Raw genomic sequence first — 15,036 nt, 5'->3', positions numbered from 1 at the left:
TCCCATATAAATCGTTTTCTCTATTTTACTTCGTGAGCCCCAATGGGCGCAATTCTTATTCGAATTGGCTGAAATTTTACACAGGTCTCCAACATATAATTTAATTGTGGTCCGAACCGGACCATATCTTGATATCGTTTTAATAGCAGCGTTTTTTGCCTAAGAAGAGATGCCGGGAAAAGAACTCGACAAATGCGATCCATGGTGGAGGGTATATAAGATTCGGCCCGGCCGAACTTAGCACGCTTTTACTTGTTTTTTTTTCTGACGTCCTAGTATGTGTGTAAAATTTCATCAAAATCGGATCAAATTTATTTATAGCTCCCATATATACCTTTCATTCGATATGGTCTTTTAAGGCTGTGGAAGGTACTATTTTGGTCCAATCTTTACCAAATTTGGCACGAAGTGTTTTTTTTGACGTCCTAGTATGTGTGCAAAATTTCATTAGAATCGGATCAGATTTATATAGGACTCCCGTATATATCTTTCATCCGATATGGTCTTTTCAGGCTGTAGAAGGCACAATTTTGGTCCCATTTTTACAAAAATTTTGCAGGAGCTGTTTTATTTGTCGTCGCACTACATGCGTGCTATACATTAAAAGTATTACGTAGACTCGGTGTTGTAGGGTAGTATATTGTCAGCTGCGCCCGACTTTTGCCTTTTCTTGCTGGTTATATACATGAATGTATGTTTTGTTATTTACCTCTTCTCTATGACCAACTTACCCATAAAATTTATTTGCATTTTCAACTGAAGTTCTCTTCAATGTTAACCATCATGGTGATTTTTTTTTTTCAATTTTATTTTTATTTATCTTTTATCAAATACATCAAATGCTGATTATCTTCGTCTTAATATTTAGATATAATAGTATATGTTGTCGTTTATCTTGATAGAATTCTAAGTGTATTGCATCAACTACAAAATTAAAAAAAAAGAATAATAATAAAATTAAATACATTAATTTAGTTCGTTTCGTTAACCACATAGATAACATAGGCCATAGTTAAAATAAAAATTTATATTGTTTAGGCTAATTTAAAATATAGTTGTTATAGTTGTAGTAGTAGAAGTTGTAGTAGATAATGAATTTCTTGTTGTTGTAAAAAGGCTAATATTTTTAACAATGGATTGACTAAAAATTTAAATAGGTTTTTCTAATTCGGGATTTTTTTAATGGTGTAGTGAAAAATGGATAATTCAAAATTATGATAAAAAATAAATTATAACGAGATTTTGACAATATTAAGGGGTCTTTTAGAACTTTCCTACAAATTCTGTATTTTTAAGGGCAGCTTGTAAACCTCGAGGGTTTTTTTTAGCTTTATAACAGAAATTCAAAAATTTTTGGAAGAATTAAAAAATGAAACGGAACTTTTATCTTAGAACTTTAACTTAAAGCCAGTTGGAAATCTTTAACGGGAACTTTTAACTTGTAACATTTAACGAAAATTCAAAATTTAAGGAAGAACATTTTAAATCAAAATTCCAATTTTCAAAGGAATTTTTGAAGATTTATTCAAAAATATTTTTTTTTCCAATTAAAGCCGGTTGCATATTTTTTTTTTATTTATTTCTAAAATATTTAATTTTTTTTATTTTTGATTTACTCAAACCTAAATATTGGTTTTCCAAAACAATTTAAAGCAAAACAGAGTTTAAACAAAAAAACAAACTTGCTGCTCCTTCATCATTTAGTTTTTTCTGTATTTATATTAGTTTGTTTTTTTTTATTATATATTACTAAATCATATATTTTTTTATTAACATTTAAACAATAATATTTGGTGTTTTTTATCGTGCCTTTTCTAGATTTGAAGATTACATTTTATTAGATTTTTATTAAATATATTTTTTTTTTTATTTTCTTTAAGTGGTATTGGAGTATTTTTTTTTTTGTCAAATTTTAATTGTCAAAAATTCAGAATTTTTTTTTTGCAAAATTTGAATTTTAGTTTTATTCTTGTAAATTTTGTTTTCTTTTTCTCTCTAGTTCTCTTCTTCTATTCTATATGAAAATTTAATGCCTAAAGAATGTTTATCTTCTCTATCTTCTCTATCATATATTCACAGTTGGTTGGTTGTTGTTGTTTCTTTTACGTTGTAGCTGTTGTATACCCTACTACATATCGTTATATTATTTAAACAAAAATTTTAATTGCTACACTTTGCTATGTGGGGGGCAGTTAAGTGATGTATAGAGCATAGATTAGTTTCTCTAGCATAGGCCTTTCAATAATTTTTCCATAATTTATTTTTAAATAATTTTTCAATATTTTTTTTTAGCATTTAAATATTATTGTATATATCAAAAAAGCAGCTTATGTACGTATAATCGTTATAGTTTCTATCATCAATCAATATCAGCAGCATAAGTATTTCAATTGAGTTTTTTTCTATTTAGATAATAATTTTCTTGTTTTTGTCTTTAAGTGTTTTTTTCTAAGTATTTTGAATAATATTTCACTAAACCTGTTTTATTCCCATATTATTTTGCTCTAAATTTGAATCGTTAAAAATTGTATTTTTATTCAATTGTTTGTTTTTATCTCTCTCTCTCCCTTTCTGCTTGGTTGTGAGATTTTCAGGGCACAACTCGTGCTTGCTGCATTTTGTTGTTTCCGTTTCCTGTCTCGACCATGATTTCCGTTTCCGTTGTTTAAATCTTTAGGCGCTATACCCGAGTGGGAGTGCCAAATATCGGATTAACATGATTACGTCTGGTGGTCAAGGGCGAAGGATTGTTGTTGACATTTCGCCTGGGTGGCATTTGCTGGCAATCCGAGTACGAACGATCTATGATGTGAGTAATGCAAAAAGTAGGGCAAAGATTTTCGTTGAGCTATATTCACTCTAATTTTTGTGACATATATTGACTTGTTAACTACATTCTCCATATTAAATTAATTTTAGTGTATAATTTTTGTAGTTTTGCTGTGATTTTTGGTCTTATAATTCAATATTTCTTCATATGAATTTGTTGGTGGACTGTTGTTGTCTGATGTTGGATAGAGGTGATTCATGCTTCTGCTATAATTTTTTTTTTCAATTTTTTATTCATTTTTGTTGGGTTGGGGTATCGTGTAAAGTGCATTTTATTTTGTAGGTGGGTGTGTTGGCATTTTTGGAATTTATTTTCATAATTTTTTTTTTTATTTGGATTTTGTTTTGTTTATTTTTTTGCAGGCAATATTTCATTGTTGTTGTTGTGGTGTGCAGGCATGCGGTTAATTTGAATAAGAATTTATTCATAATGTAATGCACATACATATACATACAAGTAAAAAGAAATAAAAAGAAAAAAAAGAGAAATCCATTATTAGTTACACGTCGGTGAGTTAAAGGTCATTGGACATATTAAAAATAAATTACATAGATATAAATTATAAATATAAATTATTGAAAAAAAAAAATTAAAACCTAATATGACCCCCTTAATGTTGGTTTCAATTGCTTAAGTCCATCAATTATTTAAGAAAAATAAAAACGAGTAAAACGACATTAAATTCGACCGGGCCGAACTTTGGATGCCCACTAGCTCGAATATATATACTAACCACCTTTCGCCCTAGTCTGGTAAAATGTGTATCATTTATGAACCCGGCACGGCATAACTATCAACATCACACAGACTGGAACTTTGAGCTCCAATCAGTTTGGTGTTCTTCGGCGATTCACTGTTCAAGACGGTAAAACAGAAAATTGATTTATATGGCAGCTATATCTAAATACAACCAAATTTCAGCGAAACCGGATAATAAACGCTGTTTTTATGGGCCCAAAACCTTAAATCGGGAGATTGGTACATATGGCAGCTATATCCAAATAAAACCCAATTTTGACCATGCTCGATATGATTTTCGAAAGGCTTATTTTCTAATTTTGTTGAATTTCAGCGAAATTTGTTAACAAATACACTTTTTATGGGCCCAAGACCTTAAATCGGGAGTTCGGTATATATGACAGCTATATGCGAATATAGACCGATTTTGAACATACTCGATATGGTTTTCGAAAGGCCCAACACAACTAATTTCGTTGAATTTTAACGAAATTGGTGAATAAATACACCTTTTATGGGTCTTAGACCTTAAATCTGGAATTCGGTATTTATGACTGCTACATAAGAATTTAACTCCATCTGTACCATACTCGGTACGTGTGTCAGGAGGTCTAACGCTACTCGTTGTACCAAATACCAGATAAATCGATTAGTAAATGCGCCTATTATGGGCCCAAGACCTTAAATCGAGAGATCGTTATAAAGGGTGATTTTTTTGTTATCTTTTTTCTAACACTGGTTTAAACAGCTCACGTTTCGTGTTAGTTTCACGTTGGTCTATAATTTAACCATGAATCGTCTTACAAACGAACAACGCTTTCAAATTATTGAATTTTATTATCAAAATGCGTGCTCTATTAAGAAATTTCACCGCGCGCTTCTTCCATTTTATGACGAAGCTCATTTTTGGCTCTATAGGTACGTAAATAAACAGAATTGTCGATTTGGGCATGAAGATCAGCCAGAAGCATTGCAAGAGCTACCAATGCATCCAGAAAAAGTTACTGTTTGGTGCGGTTTATGGGCTCGTGGCATCATTGGACCGTACTTCTTTAAAGATGATGGAAATCGTAACGCAACTGTAAGTGGTGAGCGCTACCGTGATATGATATCCAAAAATTTTTTTGCCCAAAATTCAAGAGCCTGACTTGCAACATTTGGTTTCAACAAGACAGTGCCACATGCCACACAGCACGCATAACAATGGAGTTGTTGAGAGTCGAGTTCGGTGACCATTTTATTTCACGTTCGGGACCGTTCAATTGGCCGCCTAGATCAAGCGATTTAACTCCTTGAGACTATTTTTTGTAGGGCTATGTTTAAGCTCATGTCTATACAGTCAAGCCTGCTTAAATTGGAGCATTGGAAGGCAACATTGAAGTATTTATTCGTGAGATACCGGCCGAAATGTCGGAAAGAGTATGCCAAAATTGGACTAAGCGGATGGACCATTTGAGGCGCAATCACGGTCAACATTTGCATGAAATAATCTTCAAACATTAAATTATATGGACCGTACTATCGATTCATATACAGATTTTATGAATTTTTCTGAATTGTATGTGTTTTTTTGAAAAACTTTGCTTAAAAACCACCCTATATATGGCAGCTATATTCACATATATGATCTGGGCCATACTGAACAAAGATTTCGAGGGGACTAACACAACTTACTGTCTCAAATTTCAGCGTTATCAGATAATAAATGTGCCTTTAATGGGTTTAAAACTTTAGATCTGCAGATCGGTCTACATGGAGGCTATATCAAGATATAGTCTAATATAGCTCATCTTCGCACCTCATCTGCTTATGGAAAAAAAGAATCTGTGGTGGATATAAAAAACATAAAAAAACAAGTACAAGCGCGATAAGTTCGGTTGGGACGAATCTTATGTACCCTCCACAATGGATCACATTTGACGTGTTCTTTGAATGATTTTTCCAAATATATGGGAGATTGATCAACAGATACAGATAGACTGCACTTATCATGACTATTAGAAGTCAAAGAAAAATACCACGTTTAAAATGACAGCCAAATAATTGCGAATCCTTGACGCTCAAGAAGACAAATCAGGCGGTCGGTTTAAATGGGACCTATACCAGGTTTTAAAACTATTAGGACTATACTTGACACGGCTGCTGAAACACAATGTCTATTTTGCCATCAAAATTTCAGCCAAATAAAACAAATCTTAAGATCGGTGTATATGGCAGCTAGACCATACATGACACAGTTGTCGGTTTAGACCATACATGACACAGTTGTTGAATATCAAAACAAAACACTTTGTGCGAAATTTCTACCAAATTGAATAAGAATTACGCCCCCCTTGGGGTTCAAGGATTCTAGATCCGAGATCGGTTTATATAGCAGTTATATAAGGTTATAAACCGAATTGAAACATTCTTGGCACAGTTTTCGCAAGACAAAAACGAAACACTTTCTGCAAAATTGGATGAAAATCCGATAAGAATTACCTCCTTAAGGGACTAATAAAGTTAAGATCGGTTTGTTTGGCAGCTATAAGAGGTTAAGAACCAATTTGTACCTTTCATAGCAAAGTTATTGAAAGTCAAAACAAAAACACCTTTCGCAAAATTTAAGGAAAATGGGATAAGTATTGCGTGCTCTAGAGACCAGTAAAATCAAGATCCGAGATCGGTTTATATGGCGGTTTTTTTGCAAGTCCAAATAGAACATTGCATGCAAAATGTCAACCAAATCGGATAAAAATTGCGCCCTTTAGAGGCTCAAGGAACACCTTTTGATAGCCAGTGCAGGACAGACAGACAGCAATAATATCTCGACGTCCTCACAGTTTCTGAAAAAGGCGTTGCCTACTGCCTTCAGTCTTGCAGGATGTTTTCCGATCAGACCGTGACCTGTCAGCCGGACATAATGACTGAGACGTCTGTTCTAGGCCAACATGAGACCAAATATTGGATTGCCAAAAAAGTAATTGCAGATTTTTTAAAAGAAAGTAAATGCATTTTTAATAAAACTTAGAATGAACTTTAATCAAATATACTTTTTTACACTTTTTTTCTAAAGCAAGCTAAAAGTAACAGCTGATAACTGACAGAAGAAATAATGCAATTATAGAGTCACAAGCTGTGAAAAAATTTGTCAACGCCGACTATATGAAAAATCCGCAATTACTTTTTGGGCAACCCAATATAACCCAGATAGGTCTATAACGTATATAGCGCCCATATTAGCCGATCATCCGATTTAGCTTCTTAGGGCCCTTCGCGACTCAATTTTCATACGATTTTGTTGAATGGTTAGGTTTTCCATAGAACAAAAAGTTCTAGATATCTGTTTGTCCGCATGTCTGTTGTAGTTACGGCGATACAATATAGAACAATACCTAGACATTGGTATTTTTTCATACAATCAGATATTGTCCGGCCGCAGACCGGAAAAGGAAAATACTCTTAAGAGCATAGTTTCAACGTAGGAGACATTTTTTTGATACGTTCCTACTGAAGAGTTTGGAGTGATATCAAAGGAAATCGCAATCTAGAAAACCAGCCAAATGCTATTACAAAGCAAAAACACATTTTTTGCATAACTTTAGAAAAAGGTCTGTTCGATTGTATGAATTATTTCAAGACTGAAATAATTTAGCGCGAAACTTGGGCATTTATTTCATTTTAGGAGGACCTTTCCTTTTTGTATGACCATTACCTTTCATATTGTTCCAGTTTTCGATACATAACCTATAAAAAATTATCTTCCGATTTGTTTTAAGGAGTAGTTCTCATACAATTTTAGGCTGAATCGACTCAGAATGTCGATACGACAATATTTTGATGTGTTACAAAGGGAATGACTAGATTAGTATACCCCCTCATCCTATGGTGGAGGATATCAAATTGAAAAAAAAGATATTTAAAGAAAATTAAAGAACTTTTCTGATATTTTAAATTTCTTTAAATTTGTATGGCTAAAATACTTTCGATAAAAATATTCATTAACAAAATTTTTTAAGAATTCGAATTCAAAAACTTTTCCTTTCATTCCTAAATATTTTTCCTCCTAGTCTTCCCTTCAAAATTAACTTAAGATATCGAAAACTAATGACATATAGACATTCAGGTCATGCATTCATACATTCACCAATATATATGTAAATTCCCATACTAACACCACTACTTAGACTGAATATGATTCAAATTTACCTCTGAACTTCATGCCCTGAGCCTCATTGATAATGGCAGCCAAAGCTGGATGTTGATAACGTTCCCGGAAAATGGCCGAACCGTTGGGCACATTGCCATTCAGGGTGCCGTTGTTATTGCCATTACCATTCATATGAGGATGCAAGTGTTGCATCTTGACCGGAGTGTGCTGGGGGGTCAACGAAGGAGATTGATTGCCATTCTTGTAATAACGATTCTGATTGGGATCATACATTTCGCTGTTTAGATTGGCACGATTGCCTGACTTAATGGAAGCACAACGATCCTCCTCGTTGCGTATTTTAAGGATACGCTCCTGCACACTATAGCGGGAACCATGTAGGGCATTGACTTGATTCAAATTGGACACCTGTTGCAAATGCTTAGCACGAAAACTGCCGCCAGGAGAATTGAGCATGGTGCCACGGGAGGAGCTGACCGAGGTTTCGGTAGAGTCACGGGGAGAGGCCTGTTGATGCTGATTGTTGATGTGATGGGCAGGACCTTCACGATAGCTGGACGGACGATGAGTGGAGGGTGGGGTGTCAAGGCCACTATCATGGGCGGAATAGTCCAAGTCAGTGGTTATTAATTTGCTGCTGGAACTGCTGTTATTATGGGTAGGCAACATGGGTTGGACTGTGGAAAGAGAGAATAGATTAGTGTTACGGTTGTACAAATTTGCATTTTCACTTTGTTTTTTTAACTCACCTGAATGTCTCATGTCTGTGGGTGCTCTAGGCTTGCGATACAACCAATCACGATCCAATTCGTTACCATTTTCCGTACTCAAATGACGGAAAATGCGTGGACGTCTTAGCTCCACCTCACCATCTTCGGCCTCCTCATCGACAATGTGTGTAGAACCAAAGCTACTGTTGATGAATATACGCCTAGGTGAGCCATACAAGCCATTGCAGTTGGAGAATGAAGAATTCTGAGACGAGTAACCATTCGAATATCGACTATTATTGCCACTTGCTGCAGAGTAGGGTATTTTTTGTGGTGTCGAATGATTGGTGGACATGCCACTGACATGATTATGATTCTCATTATTCAGAGCACTTAGATCGGGCACAGAATCCGAAAATAGGAATGGATTATTACCACCATAGCCACACATGCTATTGGTTACCAATTTTTGATTGCGTCCTCCGCCCATGCCACTGCCATTGGTCAGTAACCAATCGTCCAGGGCACTCGAATACGTGCCACCCAGGCCAAAGTGATTTGTTTGCAGTGAGGCATGTGAGACGGGGGCGGCCAAAGAGGCGCGAGAGCGAGGTCCTTGGGCTATTTTCAAAGCTCGACGTCGTTCCTTGGAGGTAATGGTGCATTCCTGCGAGAACAAAGAAAGAAGAAGAAATCCTTAAATATTAAAATCATGATAAAATTAAATATTTTCTAAAGATTGTAAATAAAATCTCGAATTATTGATACCCTATTTTGAGTCAATCTGGCAATGTCTGTCTGTCGTGAAAACCGTCCTAAATATTTTGGTGCAAACGATGAACAAAGTTTTCAATGGTAAAATATACACATTGGCAGTGTATATAGACATTGATGTTGTCTTTAGCAATGAGTGGACCCACATGCTTAGACCATTATCAGGCGGACCAGGGTAAGAGACAGGTAACTTTTAGATACACCCCATTAAGTATTTTATTCAACCTCGTGTAGGTGACCATTATAAACAGTCTATTAAGGACCCTCATCGAAATTTGAACCAGTCTGTTATGCAGAGGATGTTGTACTTCTTAGATAAGATGACACCAGACCCAAAGGTATTAACATTAGCCTTGAAAAGCCAGAGTTCTGTTCATTAGAAAGACGAAGATTAGTCAATACACCATGCTTCTCTAACAAAACGATCTCTATATCAAAGAGATTTATACAACAATGAGTGATTCTGGGCAGGAGCCATAACTATGCAGAAGAGTTATAAGCCCGAATTGGCGATTGAATCTCTGGATAGTTTTGTGGCTCTACAAGATGCCGATTCTGACATAACAACGGCCTAATATGCAAAAGATGTTACAATACTTCTTAGGGGAGGGGATCCGAATGGTATCAGTGGGAAGACCGAGATTTTCTTGGGAATAGCATAAACCCAAATGTGTCAACATTAACCCTTGGTAGATAGAAATTTTCCTAGGAAGCTATAACTTCTCGCAGATAATTTTTATACCGTAGGCGGTGGAGACCACCGTAGCTCAGAAGTTACCATGTCCGCCTTTGACGTGGGAACGCCTTGGCTCGAATCCTGGCAAGAAATAATTTTTCAGCGGTGTTTATTCCCTTCTAATTCTAGCAATATATGTGAGGTATAGCACTAAGGCACGCCGTTCGGACTCAGATATAAAAGGAGGCTCCTTTTAATTGAGCTTAAAAATTTGAATCGAACATACTCATTGATATGTCAGAAATTTGCCCCCGTTCCTTTATGAAATGTCCATGGGCAAATTTGCAGTTTACAATGCAGTAAAGTTCGAAGGTGGTCTATATCAGACAATATGTTGATTGAACCTTCATATAGACCGATCTCCCGGTGTAAGGGTTTAGGGCCATTCGCAGTTATTATCCGATTCTGCTGAAATTTGGTACAGTGATTTGTTGTAGTACGCATCACATCCGTATAGAACTTGGTTTTGATGGGCCTATATCTTAATATGAGAGATCGGTATACATAGCGTATACCGATCTCCCAATTTAAGGCGTTAGTCCCATAAAATTTGCATTTATTACCCAATTTCAGTGAAATTTGCCACATCTAGTTATATTTAGAACCTTGAAGTGCTTTTTGAATATACTGGGTTGCCCAAAAAGTAATTGCGGATTTTTTAAAAGAAAGTAAATCCATTTTTAATAAAACTTAGAATGAACTTTAATCAAATATACTTTTTTTACACTTTTTTTCTAAAGCAAGCTAAAAGTAACAGCTGAAACTGACGCCGACTATATGAAAAATCCGCAATTACTTTTTGGGCAACCCAATAGCTCAAATCGGTCTATATCTTAATATAGCCTCCATACATACCGATCTACCGATTTAAAACCATAAAAGCCGCATTTCTTATCGATTGTATTGAAATTTTAGGCCCTTCAATATTCTTGAGGAGATTGGTCAATATCAGCCAATATTTGAATGTAACCCACATATATACTGATCTTTCTATTAAAGGCCTTAATTGCATAAAAGGCTCATTTATGATTCAATTTCGGTGAAATTGCACACAGTGAGTAGCGTTAGATCCTTTGACTTTCGTATCGAGTGTGGCTCAGATCTGACCCTTTTCGGGTATAGACCCCATGTGGACCTAACCTTTTTTAAACCCACCACCATAGGATGAGGGTATACTAATCTAGTCATTCCGTTTGTAACACCTCGAAATATTCATCTATGACCCCATAAAGTATATGTTTTCTTGAACGTCTTGACGTTCTGAGTCGATATACCCATTACGTCCGCCCGAACGAATGCGTAAAGCTAGCCACTTAAAATTTTGCGCAGATTCTTAATATTGATGTAGGTCGTTGGGGATTGCAAATGGTTCATCCAGTCGGTTCAGATTTAGATATAGCTCCCATATAAACCGATCTCCCGATTTGACTTCTTGAGCCCTTACAAGCCGCAACTTCTATCCGATTTATCGGAAATGTTACATGTAGTGTTCTGCTGCGACTTCCAGTAATTGTGTTAAGTACTGTCCAAATCGGTGTATAACCTGATATAGCTCCCATATAAACCGATCTCCCGATTTGAATTCTTTAGCCCGCAATTTTTGTTTGATATCGCTAAAATTTTACACAAAGTGCTCCGTTACGTCTTCCAACAACTGCGCCAGGTGCGGTCCAAATCGGTCTATTACCAAATGTCCGATTCGGCCCACTGGAAGCCCAAATGTCCGATTTGGCTGATATTCTGCACGTAGTGTTCTGTGATGACTTCCAACCACTGTGCCATAAAAACTATATTTTTCATCCGATTTTGCTGAAATTTAAAACGGTGAGTAGTTTAAGGTTTCACGACAACTGATCGCACTATATTTAGATATAGCTGCCATATAGACCGATCTGCCGATAAAGGGTCTGAAGCACATAAGCACGATTTCGCTGAAATTTTGAAACAAAGAATAGTTTAAGCCTCCCGACATCTGACCCAAATATAGTTCAGATCAGACTATATTTAGATATAGCTGCCATATAGACGGATCTCCCGATAAGGGGTCGGAAGGTCATAAAGGCTTTATTTTGTATCCGATTTCGATGAAATTGGCATAGTGCGCAGTTTTAAGCCTCTCAACATACGACTCAAATATTGTACAGATCGGACTATATTTAGATATAGCTGGCATATAGACCGATCTCCCGATAAGGGTCTGAAGGCCATAAAAGCTTTATTTTTTATCCGATTTCGCTGAAGTTTGGAATAGTGCGCAGTTTTAAGCCTCCCAACATGCGACCCAAATGTGGTTTAGATCGGACTTTATTTAGATATAGCTGCCATATAGACCGATCTCCCGATAAAGGGTCTGAAGGCCATAAAAGCATTATTTTTTATCCGATTTCGCAGAAATTTGGAACAGTGATTAGTTTTAGGCCATCCGACCCAAATATGGTAAAGATCGGACTGTATTTAGATATAGTTGTCATATAGACCGATATGCCGGTTAAGGGTCTGAAGCTCATAAAAGATTTATTCATTACCCGATTTTGTTGAAATTTGAAATAAAAAGTTCAACAGTGACTTATATTTATTAGACCACTCAATGTCCGTGCCTAGATTTGGGTGCATAAGTTATCCAATTTTCACCAGATTGTTGCATAAGGGTGGTGGGTATCCAAAGTTCTGCCCGGCCGAACTTAATGCCTTTTTACTTGTTTATTTTGTATACATTTTTAGCAGAATCAATGGTGGTGGGTTCCTAAGATTCGGCCCAGCCAATCGTATTACGCTTTTCCTTGTTTAACCATCAATGGCATATATATATAGTTTTAACCCGATTTTGATGTCATTTAGTACAGCGAGCCTTCACATCCTTCCCGAATATGGTACAGATCGGCTTATATTTTGATATAACTGCCATTCATATCGACCTCCCGTTTTACGGCCTGAAACCCAAAAAAGGCCCAATTAATTTCTGATTTTGCTGAAATTCGAAACAGTAGTTTGTGCTCGGCCTCTCGATGTCCCTCCTGAGGACCAGTTTTCGGTTTAGCTGCTATTTGTTCATAAATTGCGCATTTTTCACCGTATTTTGACGAAATGTGGTTAAAATTAATGAAACGACCTGCACATCTGACTCTATCCTTCCTTGCCACAGCTACCATTATATCCGTGTGTGCTCAGGGCTTGGGGGTGTTCTTGTCTGGAAGGATTAGCCTCGGTAGATTATAGAGGTGGTTATTCAGCCCAGTCGAACTTAATGCCTTTTCCTTGTTTCTTGTTAGAAAGTCACGGAAGGGTATAGCCAAGCTCACCGGGCCAGCTGGTTTATCATGTGGGACGCACAATAAGCGGCTAATTGGCTTAGGTCGTGCTCCGGAAAGTTCATGTGGCGGGTTAAACCCCGCAACCTTTTCTTCTATATAACTTAGCCTTACTTATACCTCGTTTAAATAAATGGTCGACTTCTACAACATGTTTTCTTCCCAACATGAAATTAAATTTTCTCTAATCATGGCCAGTTAGTTTTCAAACTATGTTGTAACATTTTTTGCATAGATTTCTGCCAGCAAAGAAAAGAATACCACTACCGTTAGTGGTTTGCTTTGACTAGTAACAATTTCCCACATTTAAATTTTATTATTTCTTAAAGTTTTTCCCAGAATTTTCTTGCGAATGTTTTATTTTAAGTGGAAAAAACTTGCATTAGAAAGAAAGATTTTCTCGGAGAATACCACAAAATCACCCATTACCTAAGCTACATGATAATTTTCTTCTTAAGTGTAGAGTTTTTACTTATGCTGTTAAGTTTCCTAAGCATTGCTGGTTGGGAACAAGTTGAAGGGGCAAACACACATCAGATGGAGGCAAGAAATTTCTACCAACAAAACTACACCCATATTGCATCCTTAAGAAAAAAATGGGGATTTGTCTAAAGCTTAAATAGTACTTAAAGTCCATTCTTGGAATTTGGTTGCTATCGAAAAATAGCAGTTACACTTACCTCCAACAACTCAAACCAATCTTCAAGGCCTTCGTCGCAACGCAATAATACTCTACCCTCGCGTCCCAATAGTAGACCAATAGCACTGTAGGAGCGACGATTTAACCATTCAACTTTTTCCACATCAACCAATTTGACCTGTAAACAAAAGAGAAGAGAAAACAAAAACGGGTTTAGTATGAAACACCAAATAGTAAAACTAATCTATGAGAAGGAAAAGAATTTGTCTGCGATAGCGAAATGGCAGACAAGTATCGGTTTAATCACATTAGAGCAGAGACCATTGATGTTGGCGGCGAGTCTAAGGTTTCCCATGGCTCACAGCATGTGAAGAGACTTAAAATTCGAAAAGCCAAAAGTGTTGGCTATGAAATGGCCATTTAAATTGTTCATTTATCTTCATTAATGGCTGAGATATAAGGGATTTTCTAAACAATTGTCTAATTAAAATAAATCATACGCCCCATATGATAAATAATTAAAATCCTTAAATTCCTTGGATACAGAAGAAAATCTTGGAAATTTTTTCTTCTATAATATCTTCATTAGAGCTTTTATTAAAATTTCCAAGGGGACATTTTGTAATTATTCACTTAACAACAACATTGTGTGCTTGTATGAGTATGTGCATGCACAGGGAGGACCTTCTAACACTCAGTTGGTTAACAATACCCATAGATTGTGCTCCCAGTTGGCCTGTAACCGGTTTGGCTTGTTTAAGTAATTTGTCTATTTTGTCTGTTGTCTTGCTGGCTTCCCTCTCCCCATAAACCCCGAGTGTGTCTGAATGTAAAGGGTTTTGTGGCATCGGGCCGATGTTTGCTAGTCTGCTGCAGCTACTGCTGCTTTGTAGCATAATTATCTGTGATTATCATTTGGATAATTATTATCATGTTTCAATGTTTGGAAAATTCCCCAAAAGCCATTCAGAATAGTTAGAAGAGGCAAGAGTTTTTCATTCATATTGTGTAGCAATTGAAATTGATTTCCCCATAGGGTTCACAGGCATAGGCCAAACAGCCTATGTGCTGCCTCAAATCAATGAAAGTTTTGCTATGAAATTTGATTTGAATTGATTCGTTAGATTTTTTTTTGTCTCCCTCCTTCTCA

General features: G+C 36.1%; 1 protein-coding gene across 6 annotated transcripts in view; it reads right to left on the bottom strand.

Moving 5' to 3' along the window:
• Positions 1 to 975: 975 nt before the first annotated feature.
• The window catches only part of LOC106095360 (uncharacterized), a 304,255-nt gene continuing 290,194 nt past the window's right edge, over positions 976 to 15,036 (bottom strand). For 2 of the 6 annotated variants that reach the window (XM_059364218.1, XM_059364219.1), the window contains exons 5-8: positions 13,927 to 14,064; positions 8,468 to 9,095; positions 7,757 to 8,395; positions 976 to 2,802 (exon numbers count right to left, since the gene is read on the bottom strand). In XM_059364218.1, the coding sequence (XP_059220201.1) occupies positions 2,681 to 2,802; positions 7,757 to 8,395; positions 8,468 to 9,095; positions 13,927 to 14,064 (1,527 nt within the window). In that variant the 3' untranslated portion in view covers positions 976 to 2,680. Of the gene's footprint in view, positions 3,037 to 7,756; positions 8,396 to 8,467; positions 9,096 to 13,926; positions 14,065 to 15,036 lie in introns of all 6 variants that reach the window. The other 4 variants (XM_059364222.1, XM_059364224.1, XM_059364220.1 and 1 more) reach the window with 3 other exon arrangements.

Source organism: Stomoxys calcitrans, chromosome 3, assembly GCF_963082655.1.
Source record: "Stomoxys calcitrans chromosome 3, idStoCalc2.1, whole genome shotgun sequence".
Taxonomy (NCBI): domain Eukaryota; kingdom Metazoa; phylum Arthropoda; class Insecta; order Diptera; family Muscidae; genus Stomoxys; species Stomoxys calcitrans.
Note: the sequence above shows the minus strand (reverse complement) of the source record. Positions and strands in the feature narration are given on the sequence as shown.